Raw genomic sequence first — 15721 nt, forward strand, 5'->3', positions numbered from 1 at the left:
AGACTATCTGTCCAATCTGAGTTTTCTGTTGCACGACTGTTGTACACGTTCCACCAAAACAAGTTCCTTCTCAGGCTATTTTGTAGAGGCACCGTGGCTCCATCCGTCATTTAGCACCGCCCATTTGTGATTGGTTAAAGAAATGCAAATTAACCAGAGCACGTCACATCTCTCATCCCGGAATGCTGTGTGAACTAGCCAGACCCTCCTCCGCAGCGCTGTGGAGGAAGGTCTGGCAATGCCAGTCTCTAATAACCAAACCTATTCATGTATGAGTGTCTCAGAGAGTCTAGGCAGCTGCATTATAAGGGATTGTTTTTTTCTCGGACTGTCTCCTTTTTGAGGTCTGTGGAAACAGGCTAAAGGGACCCGCCACACTTCAGCATACTTCCCAGAACTAGGCTTTAGGTGAGAATATTTTGTTTTGGCACCATCAATATCTTGGCAAAAACACAAACTTGACAGCTTGGGGATATATATGCATCTGGAAGAAGGCACGAACCCTCAGAGTTGAGGACGCCACTGCATGCTAACACATCCTGCTTAAACTGTACTGTCTAAATCAAGATGATTAAATGCTTATGTGTAAGTCATCAAAGTCTATTGAACCTTCATGTATACAAAAGTGAAGCTGCTTCTGAGTTTTTACTTAATAGTAACAACACCTCTGTTCTATTCTATTTTAGCATCTCACAGTATCTACACACTGTCTTCCCCCACAGCTCTTTAGCTGTCTAGTTTTCAAATAGATTCTTACGAAATAAATGGCTTTTGCTGTTCAGTGTTATTCACAGTTTATGGCAGTAATAGACATGTTAATTGTCCTAGACTGCCATTAGCATCCAAGGTAAAATTAGCTGCTCCATCATGCTTGGAAAGCATTAAGGCTTAATAGCACTCATTTGTAAAGGAAGTTACCATTCCCTCACAGAACTAAGACAATTAGACTAAGAGCACTGAACGTTTTTTCAAATGTTTTCCCTGACGGTTTAAGAAGGCAACAAAACATAAGGTACATTTTTAAGCAACATAAACACTTAATTAGTGCAGTAAAACTTTCAAAACGATGCCTATAACTTGTCTTCTTAGGGTTATGTGCATGTTACTTGTGTTTCATCAAGAGAATGTTTGGATATGTCAGTGCAGACCTGCTTGTGGTCTAGGTGTGAATATTTCAATTTAAAGATGCAGTTGCTGCTGATGCTGGAATGATATTCAGGATAATACCTACTCTTAGCCAGTTGAGTGGGTTTAGGCATCTGGTAAGGATGCCCCCTGGGCGCCCCCCTGGGGAGGTGTTCCAGGCACGTCCAGCTCGGAGGAGGTCTTGGGGAAGACCTAGGACTAGGTGGAGGGATTATATCTCCACCCTGGCCTGGGAACGCCTCGGTATCCCCCAGTCAGAGCTGATTAATGTGGCTCAGGAAAGGGAAGTTTGGGGTCCACTGCTAGAGCTGCAGGAGCTGCTGGATCTGCTGTCCCCGCGACCCGATAAACAGATGAAGATGGATGGATGGATAAACTATTGGTCCACAGCAGGGTCAGTGGGTGGTCCTACTGTGTGCCCTGAGAGTTATACAACTGCATTCTTGCTCAACATAACAATCAATACATTACTACAGAATACCATAACATTAGATTACTATCAATAAAGGCAAAGACATCGTTTGAAAACTCAAATTTGTAGATCTTCTGTAAATCATCTCACGTGTTTTGCATTTTTGAACTGACATTCCCTGTTAGTAGCTGAGCTCACTAACGAACCAACTATCAAGAGTAACGATACACATAGCCTGCTGGTTTTAAAATACCTCTGAAGAAAACAGCCATGTCAGTGAACCACACAGACATAAATAAAAGTCAATGAGTTATCCATAACAAAACACAAACACACACACACACACACACAGGCGACTCAACTCAGGCCACATTCGTAACACACAGTGTCGTAATAAGTATTCAATCACGCAAGCAATGCTAAGAACACAAAAAAGTAAAGTAATGGCGTTTTTCCATTACATGGTACCTGCTCGACTCGCCTCAACTCTACTCGCCTTTTTTGGTTTTCCATTACGAAAAAAAGTCCCTGGTACCTGCTAACAGGTACTTTTTTTAGTATAACTTACGTCCAGGTTCCAAGAGAGCTGAGCCGATACCAAAAGGTGACGTGAAAACCTGCAGACTACTGATTGGTCAGAGAGAATCGTCACTAATCACTGCGTCATCATTGCTAGCAACAAGGGAGGGTATCCTGAAAAAACAAAAAATGTACTGCCTCCAGCTTCTTTTGAAACAAAATTTGTCTTCTGGCTGTGGCAACAGCCACATGCCAAGAGTCAAAAACAACACACCTTCGACGTTCTGTGTGTGTGTCGCGTTAGGTCACGGCAGTTTCCTGCGGCGTCGCTATGACGACCAGCCATGCTCGCCTCAGGCTGAATCTGCAATGGAAAATGGAGGACGGGGCACTGCAGCCGAGTCGAGCAGGTACCATTTAATGAAAAAACGCCATAACTGAATGAATGATTTGCTTTTGGGTCCAGATCTGGATCATGTTCCAGATTTTAACAAGCCTTGACAGCCCGCCTCACAAAACACGCTGCTGCAACTCATTAACCCTAACAAGACATTATTAAGAATATCTGTCTTTCTCTCTCTTTCTCTAAAAAGGCTTCTCAGTTATTTTTTCATTAGGCAATGCACTTTTTTGGCAAACTACTTTATGCTACTTGGGAATCTGAAAGTTTGATTGACTTGCTTTCCAGATATAATGTTGCACCAAAAATAAAAGGTGTACATATTCATAATTAATTACCTAAAACAAAAAAAATTTAATTGAAATCCATAGTCTTTAAATGTCCTCTCGCAAAAGGAAGGGCAAGCCGAAATGTTGTCACTTTGAAGCTAAACCTTAATTTGGTTCTCACAAAGAGACTCCAGAACACACACAGCCCCACCATGCTGCTGTCAGGGTTGGATGGAAGATGTGAGTGACACCTGGGGCAGCAGACATAGTTTAAACCCAATTTGTTGTGTTGCAGAGCAGGAGGCAGCCTCTTTTCAGAGAGGATGTCAGGCTGCAGAGGGCCACGCCAATCGATAGGAGATGTATTTTTGTACTTTATGTACACTCTGAGGTGCTTCAAAAAAGGACCTCTTTTATAACAGGATATTCAGACAGATGGTGGATGACAGTCTGTTGGTTAGGGGACATGGGTAGACAAGATTACATTTCTGTCATTGAATTGCCGTGTTGAAAAATTTGAAAAAAGATTCTATAGAGAAAACAAAAGGTGAGCGATATCCCCTTTTGTTTTCTATTTGGAATATTTTTCAAATTTTTTAAATTGACACGGCAATTCAATTATTTATCTTTTAAAGGGATAATATCTAAACTGTACAAGTGGTGGCAAACTACCCTCCACTTCACGTTGGGTGGTTCTTAGCTTCTGTATCCTCCATTATTTGGAGAGAATTACCCTGTTTATACCATGGTCACTTTCCAACAAATTACCACATGTAATGATATTTAAAAAATACCAGTTGTTATGATATCATCAGTATGGTACATTTTCAATATCATTAAACCAACTTGCAGAGACTTGAAAAGAGATCAAGCGGCAACTTCTGGGCCTAAAATAGATAAAGCAGGGCATGCTTAAGGGGGCGGGGCAACATGCCAACCTGTAAATCATGATGGAGGCTTAGCAATGCTTATCCATGGCCCTGCTTACATTAAAATATCCTTGAACATGTTTTTGGGTGTTGTTTTCATCATAAACTTGACCCTCTCACTGTGTGTTTTTACTTCATCATTTTACTTACTAAGCTAGTGTTAGCTGGTAACTTAAGAGAAAGTCAGATGGTTTTCAACCATCTCTGTGTACTGCCGTACATGCAGATGAATGGCGCCAGTACCTGAAGGTTTATTGTTACTGTTGACCGACTGGCAAAACTGATGAGTGATGGATGAATGGTGTCAGAAGGGTTGAATATATGTGACTCTGGCGTTTAGCTTAGCACAGCCCCATTGAAACCATACACAACACTGGCTTGTATGCATCATCCTCCCCAGCTCTCCCCGTTTGTCCAAATATGGTCACTGCTGGATCCAAAATCCCAAGATGGCATGCAATGCAAACTCTCTTCCCTTCAAAACAGCAGTCCATAAACCAATGGGTGACGTACCGATTCTACATCCATTATTTTAACAGTCTATGCTTTGAGATAGGCAGTCCATTACAGCTGATGGATTCTGTTTTATATCAATGCCTGTTGTTCTATTTTTGTCAAAGGTATTTTATCATTGTATGATAATACAGTTGCAGCTGCGCACTCATTTAAAAGTCTACTGCTGACTTATGTGTTTATGTGCTGGCCAAAGATGTAAGTTATGAGAGTTGGCTGCCACATAGCATTACAATCATGAGCTACAGTATGTTGTGGTAAAATCAAACCCAGAAGATACAGACTAAGCAAACATGGACATTGTGCTGAATAGGACAGTTGTCCACTGTAATTTATGTAAACAAATATGATAATACGATAACCTAAACACCCTCTGCCTATAGGACTAGCCTCACTGGTGTCATAGAAGAGTCGATACAGAATCTTCCCAGCGCTCCGACTTTGACTCTAAATTGTGCGCTGAAGGTCAGTGTTCCTTCACACCCTACAGCTCCCGGCCTGTGTCTTAACAGATGAAGAATCACTCCATTTACTCTCTAAGTCTGTTCAGCCACTTTAGTAGAAATCAATGTACTTCAGCCCAGAGGGGATCAACGCTCTGCAGTCTCTGCCTTTCTGACCTACAAATGACTACTCTGCTACCCCCAGCGGCATGTCACTGTTTATGTATGTGCTCTGTGTGCATGGCGGTGGGTACAACAGTGTGACAGGAAGACAAAGAGACATAGATGATGATAATAATAATAATAATAATAATAATAAACTAATCATGTGGCCTTCATTTTTTGCACCGGCAGGAGGGGTGGTGGATTCTTCTTGAACTTAGAGCTGGGCAATATTGAGATATATTGGAAAAAAATCAAATATCAAGATATGTTTGACCAAATACATTGATGTCGATATTGCAGCAATATTGTATGGTTGACTATTGGTGCTTTCACACAATGAGAGTTTTGATAAATAATCACCCATTATGTGGATTAAATGACTAAGTGGGTAAAGGCAAATTATAAAACAGCTACTAAGTCTGGTAAATTCAGACTATGACATCACTTTACTGTGATGCAGCCGTTAAAACCAGGAAAGACAACACTTGTGTCATATCACCATATTACGATATCCAAAATTTAAGACAATATCCAGCCTCATACAGTATATTGATGTCGATATAATATTGATATATTACTACTTGAACTAAGTTATTCATTGTCACTCTCCTCTCTCTCTCTCTCTCTCTCTCTCTCTCTCTCTCTCTCTCTCTAAAGGAACCTGTTATACAGCCTTCCAGGGAAGACTCCTCAGTTTTCCATCCTCAGGTTCTCAAAGGAAGCTGTACTGCACTGCAACGTCTCCAGCAAAGTAGTCAAACACAACTCTGCAGACAAGGAAGTGCTTTGCCACAGCACCCTGAACCAGTCTCTGTCTCTCATCCTTAGGGCCATCCGCTCTGCGGAGAGGCTGGTGTGTTTTGGCTTGGGCTTGTTTGAAAATTACCCAAATGACACAATATGATCTGGGCTGACACAGACCCATCAGTGAGCTTGGATGCACTCAAGAGCAAAAGTTGCCACTGATCTAGTCAATAAAGTTGAAATACATTGCTAATATTAAAACACAATTGAGCCTCTTCCAAAACTTAATCTAACTCATTGTACATCATTAAGAATCAGAGAGAACCCAAACACTAAATGAGTTTTGAGAGGGCTCAACAGAAAACAGATTCAAACTCCCAACCCATAGTGTCATCCATTTACTCCCATCATTCCACACTCTCTCAATAACCGATATTGAACCAATGAATACAATATGCAGTCCAGAATAAAGGGAGAATTGTTTTTCGAATGATTTTTATATCAAGGGTTGTAAAAAAAAAAAATTTCTGATTGATGAATGTATTGAAACTAACTTGTTGCACACTAGCTCTTAGATATGCAAATAATATATGACACAATGGGGTCCTTTTTAAATTGCACTATACCCTCTATCAATGAAAGCATACCAGCAATAAAAGGCATATGATTATGATTAATTTTAGTTTTTTAATTATTTGTCCTTCACCAGACACTAGCTCTGTTGTTTTTAAGAAAAACATAAGCACCAATTCAGAATTAAAATTTGTGATACTAAGGAAAATGTAAAACAAAAAAAAAAAAAAAAAGTTTTGCGTGTCCCTAAAGGGACATTTTTGTATTTCACAGCCTGGGTCTTATTCTTGTAATTGGAGCCATTCTGGCTAATGGGTCACACTAACTTTGCACTCTCCACGGACATTGTGGAGACACGGGAAATGCAACTACGGCAAAACAAGGTATATCTGGAAAAGCAGCTTCCTAAGACTTTCCAAATAAAAATGTCCATTTGTTCCAGCTAGCTGGCTAACCAAACAGCTAGCTTGGGTAGCCAGCAAGTTGCCCCGGAAGTAGATCCCTTTGCAGTTATCTACAATTGCTAATCTGTGGGGGCTCGTTTGGACAAGTGTTTTAAATGATTTATGTGAAATGAAATTGGAAAGCTTAAGGAGGATCACGCAGCTCAATATACGTTGTTGTGCCCGAGTTGTGTTTCCTGAATCCCTACAACCGATAAATGATATATATATATATATATATATATATATATATATATATATATATATATATTGTTTAGCAATAAGCCATTCTACTATCAGCCTACCAACAACCCCCTTTAGCTGTTCCAAAATCACAGTAAGTCACGGCATCTTATGGCCTTTCGTGTTTGTTAAAAAACAATAACTCACATTTAAAACCACAGAACACAGCTATTCAAGTAATCTAATGCTTTAAGCAATATTAATAAACCTTATTTTCATCCTGCAACAAACAGCATCTTAAAAGTTAAATAGTTGGAATAACTGTTTCAATATAGATGACTGTAATAAGCATGTCCTAGCAGCACAGACATAACACACTCACTCATCACAGTTAGGGTTGGGTACCGAAACCCGGTGCTAATATGGCACCGGTGCTTAAACGACCGGTATCTACCGGACCGAATAGCAACACAGATTTCGGTGCCACATTTCGGTGCCACTGAAATGCCTGCGCTGCTCTCCAATGCTCCGAAACATTACGAACATTACAGGCAACAGAAACGTCACTGCACGTGACGCTAGATAACACTACACTTGGCAGCAGGTAACATTAGCCTACCGTTAGCTAGCAGCTGGATTAAACACGGTTAAAATGCTGACAGCTAAAGTTAAACGATGTAAAGTGTGACTGTATTTTACTGTAGAGGGTTCCAACAGCGGGTAACATTCTGCAGCTGCTGGAAAAACAAAACAGACGTTAAGTTCACTTGAAACTGGTAGCCTAAGCCTCGTAAAATACCCTTTCCCCATCTGGTTGTTGTTTTTGTCGTTTAAAAGCAATTTAATGAAATAAGTTATTGTTATAAGGTTTTGTTATTACATTACTAATAAATCATTTATTTTTGACCTTATGGCCTTAGCAATAAATAAGCCGTTCTTAAATGTCGTTTTGTGCTGTTCTTTTTTAATTCTTTTTTTTGTAAAAGTACCGGTTCAGGCACCGTTTAGGCACCGGCACCGTTTTAAAAGTATCGCTTTAGCACTGGTATTGGAAAAACCCAAATGATACCCAACCCTAATCACAGCAGAGACATGGGTTCAATACCTGGGTCCTCATTTATCAACAGTACGTAGAAAATGTTCTAAATTCTGTCTAGTATTTAGCGTGTATAGAGACAACATATTTTCACATGTAAATCGGTAAACTATGTGAGTTGTGATGGTTGGAAAAGTGGAAAGACAACCCAAATTAATAATAATTTCTTTCTGTCGACTTTGAATGAAGTGTATTTCACGATGCTAAAATTACTGTTTATTTACATGGAGTCTGGTGGCTTTAGTGAACGCAATTTTGCGGATGTTTTTATGTTTAAAAAAAAAAGATCTTACCTCCCTCAACAAGTGTTGCTTCAATGCATACTGCACACTCTTAAATGCTTTTTATTTGTAGTATCGCTCTTCTACCACTAAATTCTGTTCGTAAGTATGGCCAGAGCCTTGCTTATATTTACACACATACCTAAGTGTAAGTACACGTTGGTAAATTCCACACTTTGCATGGCAGTATTCTTTTGCGTTACATACAGTATGCACACATCTGTGCGTATGCACGGTTGATAAATGAGGCCCCCTGGTTACCAATGCTTCTGGCCTGGCCTGGAGCCCCAAACAACACAAACAGTAACCTGGCAATGTTAGCAGATGGCGAGCTGGTGGGGGAGTATGTCCTTGGTGCTCACACTAGCTTCTCCTGCTGGCAAAACGGGTACACCGCCTCACTGTTAAGTGAGAAGAAGCAGTTGGTGGCTCCATGTGCTTTTTAGGAGGCACATGGTAGGTAGTTTATACCTGCGGAGGGCAACGCAGTGACTGAGATCAGCAACTACATATGGGAGAAAATGGGGGGAAATGTACAATTAAAAGAAGGCCATTCTTAAGGACATGGTATAAAAGTCTGTTAAAAAAAAAAAGGTGGTTATTAAAGTCCTCATTTGAGCAGGGGCATAGCACAAAATTCTGGGCATTCTCTATGGGCCCCTCCCCACACCCACAGCTATTCAGTCTAGCATCTTTTAGGGCCCTGGATACTCAGTCCCCTTTCCACCCCCAGCCCGACACCCCTGCATTTGCGACAAAACAATGTTTTAATAATCTACTTTAATATAAATTAGCCACTACTTGAAAAACAGCTAAATGCTGCCATACTACTTGGCTACTCAGAAACCCAGTCCTGTGGAGCATTCATAACAATCTTACAGTAAATGAGGTGAAACCCTCCAATGCTTAGCATACACAAGTGAAGATAAACAGCAGAATGTGCATCACAACAAATAGTAATTCCAGCTGGAAGCATTAACAACCATTATGCACTGTTTGACAACTGCACTCTATCTCCACTTGTCATTCTCTCCTATTTCCTAGATGGCTGTGCTACTCTCTGCAAACTCTTAATGTTTTAAGTGGCAACAGTCGGTTGTATCTCTCTGCCTTCTCTACAGTATGTCTTTATTCTCCTCACATTCTCTAACTAATTAACGCCACCATGCAGCGATCTCGCTCACTGTGCAGCAGTTTGCTCTGCTCATGACAAGACATTTAGGAGTCTAAGGCTGACGTGATGGCTTTAATAGCCTGCACAGGCCCAGAGAGACCTGAGCAATACATTTTTTGTTACTGCTTAATACCTTATTAACATTGTGAAATGGTATTTAAAAAAAAACATTGTTATTGCGAGGAAGAGCAATAGTATATGTTAGGTTATGGTTCTCAAGCTGTAACCATATTGCTCAATCTAGCCTACAAAAGCTGCAAACCACCGATCAGCAGCTTTAGCAATCCTTTAGCAATCCAAAAAATAACTATTGGTAAGTGGGGCTTCAGGTTTTTTTGTAGTTAGGCATGATGTTTGCTAGAATAGTGTTTTTGTGAAAAGATGTGAGTAAAGTACTATTTTATAATATGAAAAAAAAAAATGAATACCTTAATTTATTAGTTTAAATGTGATAGACTTTTTTTAGCATGATGGAAGGGTGGGAGGGCATTGGATGGGCTAAAATTTTGCAGCTTGTAATTTCTTATTAAATCTGAATTTTGTAAAGTTAACACACTTTTTCTGAGATTTTCTGAGACATGATTTAGGATAGGAAGACACCAACATTACCTACAATTGCTTATTTACTTTCCCAGATAATCTGTTTATTGTAGTGCTTCCACAGTCATAATGATGCTTCCAAATACGTCACTTTTAGTCTCAAACATGTGGTGTTTTTTCTATTAATTACATCTCAATTTGCAGCAAAGATTTGATACACATTTTGTAAGGTAAATTGTCAATTTGTATTTGATTGTCGAGTTTGTAAATAAGCAGACATGCAATACTGATTTTAGAAAATGAAAGCTTTTCAGGGATCAAAAATATAAATGCTCATTGCTTTAAATCATGTGCCTTTTATCAGAAAAAAATGCTTTAATTTAAAAATAAAATGTCAAACTGTAGGCTGTACCAAAAAATTGATTAAGCTCCAGATTTCTGTTTTTAGAATCAGATCAATTACCCACCACTGTGTTGTTATTGTACATGTGGTTTTCACTATAACTAGTTGATGCTTGCATTAAAGTCCATTCCGACTGCACGCACAGTGAATTTTAGTGCCGTAGTTAGCTAGCTACAGTTTCAGTTTGTGCATTGGCTGCTTGTGGTTAAATAAACACGGAAAGTGAAATTGCACGAATAACGCAAGGTGAAATTTTGCCTTAAATTGAATCTGAACGCACCTTTATGTTACACATAAGATGCTTTGAACAAAACAAAATAATGATACTGTGTCATGTGATTCCAGAAATTCATTTAGTTAAAAATGGCCCAGGTGCATGAAATTGACATAAAAATGTTGGCTATGTGTTTTTAAATATTGTGCATGTCAGTCACCATTTCCAGGTCTGAAGTCCTATTGATTTCAAATCACCGTCTTGAACATTTCAAACAGTTAAATTTCCCATTTGAGAGACAAGCTCCATTGTTGGTTGTTGGTCTTTGTAAATTTTATGAAACCAATGTAAATTGTGTATTGTCAAATGTTGAGACATAGCCTACTGTATAATGGCCGTGGCACAACCTTAACACTGTCAGCAGCACCTAGATGACATGGCAGACTATCCTGGCAGACATGTACCTGACACGCTGTCAGTAGTGTGACGATCACCGATTGCTGTATCAGTCATCAGTCAACCATGTAAGACATTGCTGCACACAATGTAGCACTGACACAGATATACATATGTGGCACATTACTTACTTACAGATTTCTGATATGTTGAAAAGTGAATTTGATCCCAGTTGGCCTGATGTGTGACAGTAGGACAAGTCTGCCTCACAGCATGAATCTTCTGCTTTGGTTTTGTTCTACACTTGCATGATAATACTGTACATCCACACAGAACTTCATCATTACTCACTCATTATTGTGCTTTGACTTCATGTTTGTTAAACTGTTGTACATAAAAATTTATAGTGGTTCTCAACCTTTTTTTTGTTGCTTAAAAATGTTTTATTATCTCTTGTTGTGTGAGTTGGCTTCATCAATGACTAGTGGTAACCTAGAAGGTACAGGCCTTCACTACTATAATGAGAGAAAAGCATAACATTACATAAATGTGATGATTTGATTGCAGTACAAAAGTCATCATTGCACAACCAGGGCCAAAAGAGGTCTCAATTCACAGGATTAAAAATACTTTACTTGCTTGAGGCTGCATGTTCTCATGAACCATACGTTTGTATATCTAGAAACGTTAAGCACTGTAAGCATTCCACGTATTTTTTGCTGTATGCACCCAAGTGACTGCTGCTGTAGAAGAACGCTATTGGCTGCAAAACTAAAGACTTTCACCCAGGAAATGTGTTCCTTGGGAGTGTTTTAATCCAAACCACTATCTTTTTCCTAAACTTAACTAGTCGTTTTGGTGCCTAAACTTAACTGTCGTCGCGCCATAGTGCTCACTATTACATATACATATATATATATATATATATATATATATGTATATACTTCAGTTTCGTAGGATATCATACGAATTATTGTGCCTACGTTTTCGTACTATATCATACAGACCCGTTCATGAGAATGTGTTGCTTGGTTGAACCATGAGCTGTTTACTATGTACAGTTATTTATTTGAAAATGTAGATGTTTAGGTTGACCTAATATGCAATGTTACATAATTTTTAATAGAATAACACAACTGGAAACTGCTGTATTGTGGAATTTGCACAAAATGGTGAATGTTCTCTGTTATGTTTCTGTTTCAAATTAAATCTCCAAACGTTTGTGTTTACCCAGAACTAATGCTCACATGACACTCTATTGTTAGTTTTCTGAATTGTACTTAAAAAAAACAAAAAACTGAAAATGTCTTGTTTGAAAATCTGTGAAACGTTTTAAAATGTAACTTTGGAATAAGCTGACTCTGACTCTCAAATTGAACACTGTTATTATTTGAATCATCTGATGATTCAGTATGGCCTGGTTTCTGTATGCATGACTTGATTACTTCGGTAGCTTAAGCAGGGATTTTTCTGGCATGTTTTTTTTTTGTCCTCTAAACTGTTCAAGTTTTGAATATTTAATGCAATAAAGAGCATTTAAGCACCTGTCTATGTTCCTGCTGTCACAGACAACTGTAAAGAAAATTCAAAAGGACATACTGTACATTTTTTGTTTTCCCCTCCAGTGGATGTGGCTTTCAGAGTGTGAGGCATTGTGCTCTGTCTCTTTATTGACCAGCTCGCTCTACATTATCCCGCCTATTACATTACTTATTACATGGCTGTTCATATAGAGGTCACCCGCTTCCGGTCAGGACGGTTAACTTTACCGCTGATGAGGATCGCTCTCCGACGGAAGCCAGGTCACCCCGGTAAGCTAAACAGTTTGCACTGTTGCCATTAGCGCTGTTAGCGATCCACGTTCCCCTCACCCTCTCTCTTTCTTTGTGATCCGCTGATCAGCAGTATGAGCACTGTATGAGCACAAAGTGATTTATTGATTTAAAAATGGTCCTCTAGAGCAGTGATTCCCAACCAGGGCCTACGTGTACCCCAGGTTGTACGTTTGCAGTTGCTAGGGGGTACATGGAAAGATTGTATCCAACGATATACTATATACATATTAACATTAAGTCAACTGTAACACCTGAACACTACATGTTGCAGTTAAAAGGCAGTGGTGGCCTAAAGGTTAAAGACTTGGGACCGGGAGGTCGCCGGTTCAATTCCAAGACCAACAGGATACAATCTGGGCGGGGAAAGTGAAAAGAGCAGCGCTTGTCCCTCCCTCATTACCACTTACCACATTACCATTGCTTGAGCAAGGCCCTTAACCCCAACCGCTCCAGTGGAGCTGCTCAGTGGCCAGCAGATCAGACTGTGGTTGTACTGAGCAACTTCCAGGTATGAAAGTGTACCTGTGTGAATGTGACAGGTTGTCGTTGCTCATATTATTCTTTGCACTTTTCAAATTGAAATAAGAAAAACGGACAGACATTTCTGTAGAAACAAATTCATATAAAATCAATTTTTGAGTCTTTTGGCTTCTGGATTTTTTTCTATAGTAAGCTGAGACATGTGACTATGGCATGGGTGTATCTGTATCTTATCAGATGTGTTTACAGTATTTTATTTTAATCATTTTACAGATTAAATGACTTAGACGGAAATAAAAACCTCCATTCTAGCCTGTAACTCTGTCAGTAAGGCCTAGAATCACCCTGACCCTTGTAACAGACAATTGAGAGTGTTTCCTTTCCAATGATGTCAGGCACATCCCAGAGTGTCAAAGTATATGGGAGCTGTACCACTTTTAATTTGGGTATGACGTTTAGACCAAAAAGCATGAAATTTCAGCCGTTTCTTAACAGGTTAATTCTACAGTGCCTTGCGAAAGTATTCGGCCCCCTTGAACTTTTCGACCTTTTGCCACATTTCAGGCTTCAAACATAAAGATATAAAACTGTAATTTTTTGTGAAGAATCAACAACAAGTGGGACACAATCATGAAGTGGATCAAAATTTATTGGATATTTCAAACCTTTTTAACAAATAAAAAACTGAAAAATTGGGCGTGCAAAATTATTCAGCCCCCTTAAGTTAATACTTTGTAGCGCCACCTTTTGCTGCGATTACAGCTGTAAGTCGCTTGGGGTATGTCTCTATCAGTTTTGCACATCGAGAGACTGACATTTTTGCCCATTCCTCCTTACAAAACAGCTCGAGCTCAGTGAGGTTGGATGGAGAGCGTTTGTGAACAGCAGTTTTCAGTTCTTTCCACAGATTCTCGATTGGATTCAGGTCTGGACTTTGACTTGGCCAACACCTGGATATGTTTATTTGTGAACCATTCCATTGTAGATTTTGCTTCACGTTTTGGATCACTGTCTTGTTGGAAGACAAATCTCAGTCCCAGTCTCAGGTCTTTTGCAGATTCCATCAGGTTTTCTTCCAGAATGGTCCTGTATTTGGCTCCATCCATCTTCCCATCAATTTTAACCATCTTCCCTGTCCCTGCTGAAGAAAAGCAGGCCCAAACCATGATGCTGCCACCACCATGTTTAGTGGGGATGGTGTGTTCAAGGTGATGAGCTGTGTTGCTTTTACGCCAAACATAACGTTTTGCATTGTTGCCAAAAAGTTCGATTTTGGTTTCATCTGACCAGAGCACCTTCTTCCACATGTTTGGTGTGTCTCCCAGGTGGCTTGTGGCAAACTTTCAACGACACTTTTTATGCATATCTTTAAGAAATGGCTTTCTTCTTGCCACTCTTCCATAAAGGCCAGATTTGTGCAGTATACGACTGATTGTTGTCCTATGGACAGAGTCTACCACCTCAGCTGTAGGTCTCTGCAGTTCATCCAGAGTGATCATGGGCCTCTTGGCTGCATCTCTGATCAGTCTTCTCCTTGTATGAGCTGAAAGTTTAGAGGGACGGCCGGGTCTTCGTAGATTTGCAGTGGTCTGATACTCCTTCCATTTCAATATTATCGCTTGCACAGTGCTCCTTGGGATGTTTAAAGCTTGGGAAATCTTTTTGTATCCAAATCCGGCTTTAAACTTCTCCACAACAGTATATCGGACCTGCCTGGTGTGTTCCTTGGTCTTCATGATGCTCCCTGCGCTTTAAACGGACCTCTGAGACTATCCCAGAGCAGATGCATTTATACGGAGACTTGATTACACACAGGTGGATTCTATTTATCATCATTAGTCATTTAGGTCAACATTGGATCATTCAGAGATCCTCACTGAACTTCTGGAGAGAGTTTGCTGCACTGAAAGTAAAGGGGCTGAATAATTTTGCACGCCCAATTTTTCAGTTTTTTATTTGTTAAAAAAGTTTGAAGTATCCAATAAATTTCGTTTCACTTCATGATTGTGTCCCACTTTTTGTTGATTCTTCACAAAAAATTACAGTTTTATATCTTTATGTTTGAAGCCTGAAATGTGGCAAAAGGTCGAAAAGTTCAAGGGGGCCGAATACTTTCGCAAGGCACTGTAAGTAGTAGTAGCCTAGTAGACTAGTATTAGTACAATTGCTGACCAAACCAACCTCAATATTGATAGTTCAATTGTATGAAAAACTTAACAATATCCATATTGTCCATATTGTTCATATATAATGAATAGGGTTATACATTTGGAAAATACATTGGGAATCAATGAGGGTGATGGGTGAGTTTTTTTAGACAGGGCTGTGGGGGTACATCAGAGTACAAAAAGTTGGGAACCACTGCTCTAGAGTCTATGATCAGAACTCCGTCCATGGCAACGGTCTGTTATACACTGCAAAAGTCTGAAATACAGACCATAGAATGCACGTAATAAGCAACACCCATTTAATAGACTGATTACATTCGAAAACGGTGGACTGGAATGGAATTAAGTAACTCTTAAGATATACTGTACTAGCCTTGGCTTATTTTTCACAGATT

At 39.5% G+C, this 15721-nt stretch overlaps 1 protein-coding gene across 1 annotated transcript in view; it reads left to right on the forward strand.

Annotated features, from left to right (window-relative positions):
* LOC120566032 (inactive N-acetylated-alpha-linked acidic dipeptidase-like protein 2) overlaps nt 1-6757 on the forward strand; it is a 519707-nt gene extending 512950 nt beyond the window's left edge. The window contains exon 16 of the mRNA XM_039812233.1: nt 5454-6757. Coding sequence (XP_039668167.1) covers nt 5454-5700 — 247 coding nt within the window. The 3' untranslated portion in view covers nt 5701-6757. The remainder of the gene's footprint in view (nt 1-5453) is intronic.
* The last annotated feature ends 8964 nt before the right edge of the window (nt 6758-15721 follow it).

The sequence above is a fragment of the Perca fluviatilis genome, chromosome 9, assembly GCF_010015445.1.
Source record: "Perca fluviatilis chromosome 9, GENO_Pfluv_1.0, whole genome shotgun sequence".
In the NCBI taxonomy this organism is placed as follows: Eukaryota; Metazoa; Chordata; class Actinopteri; order Perciformes; family Percidae; genus Perca; species Perca fluviatilis.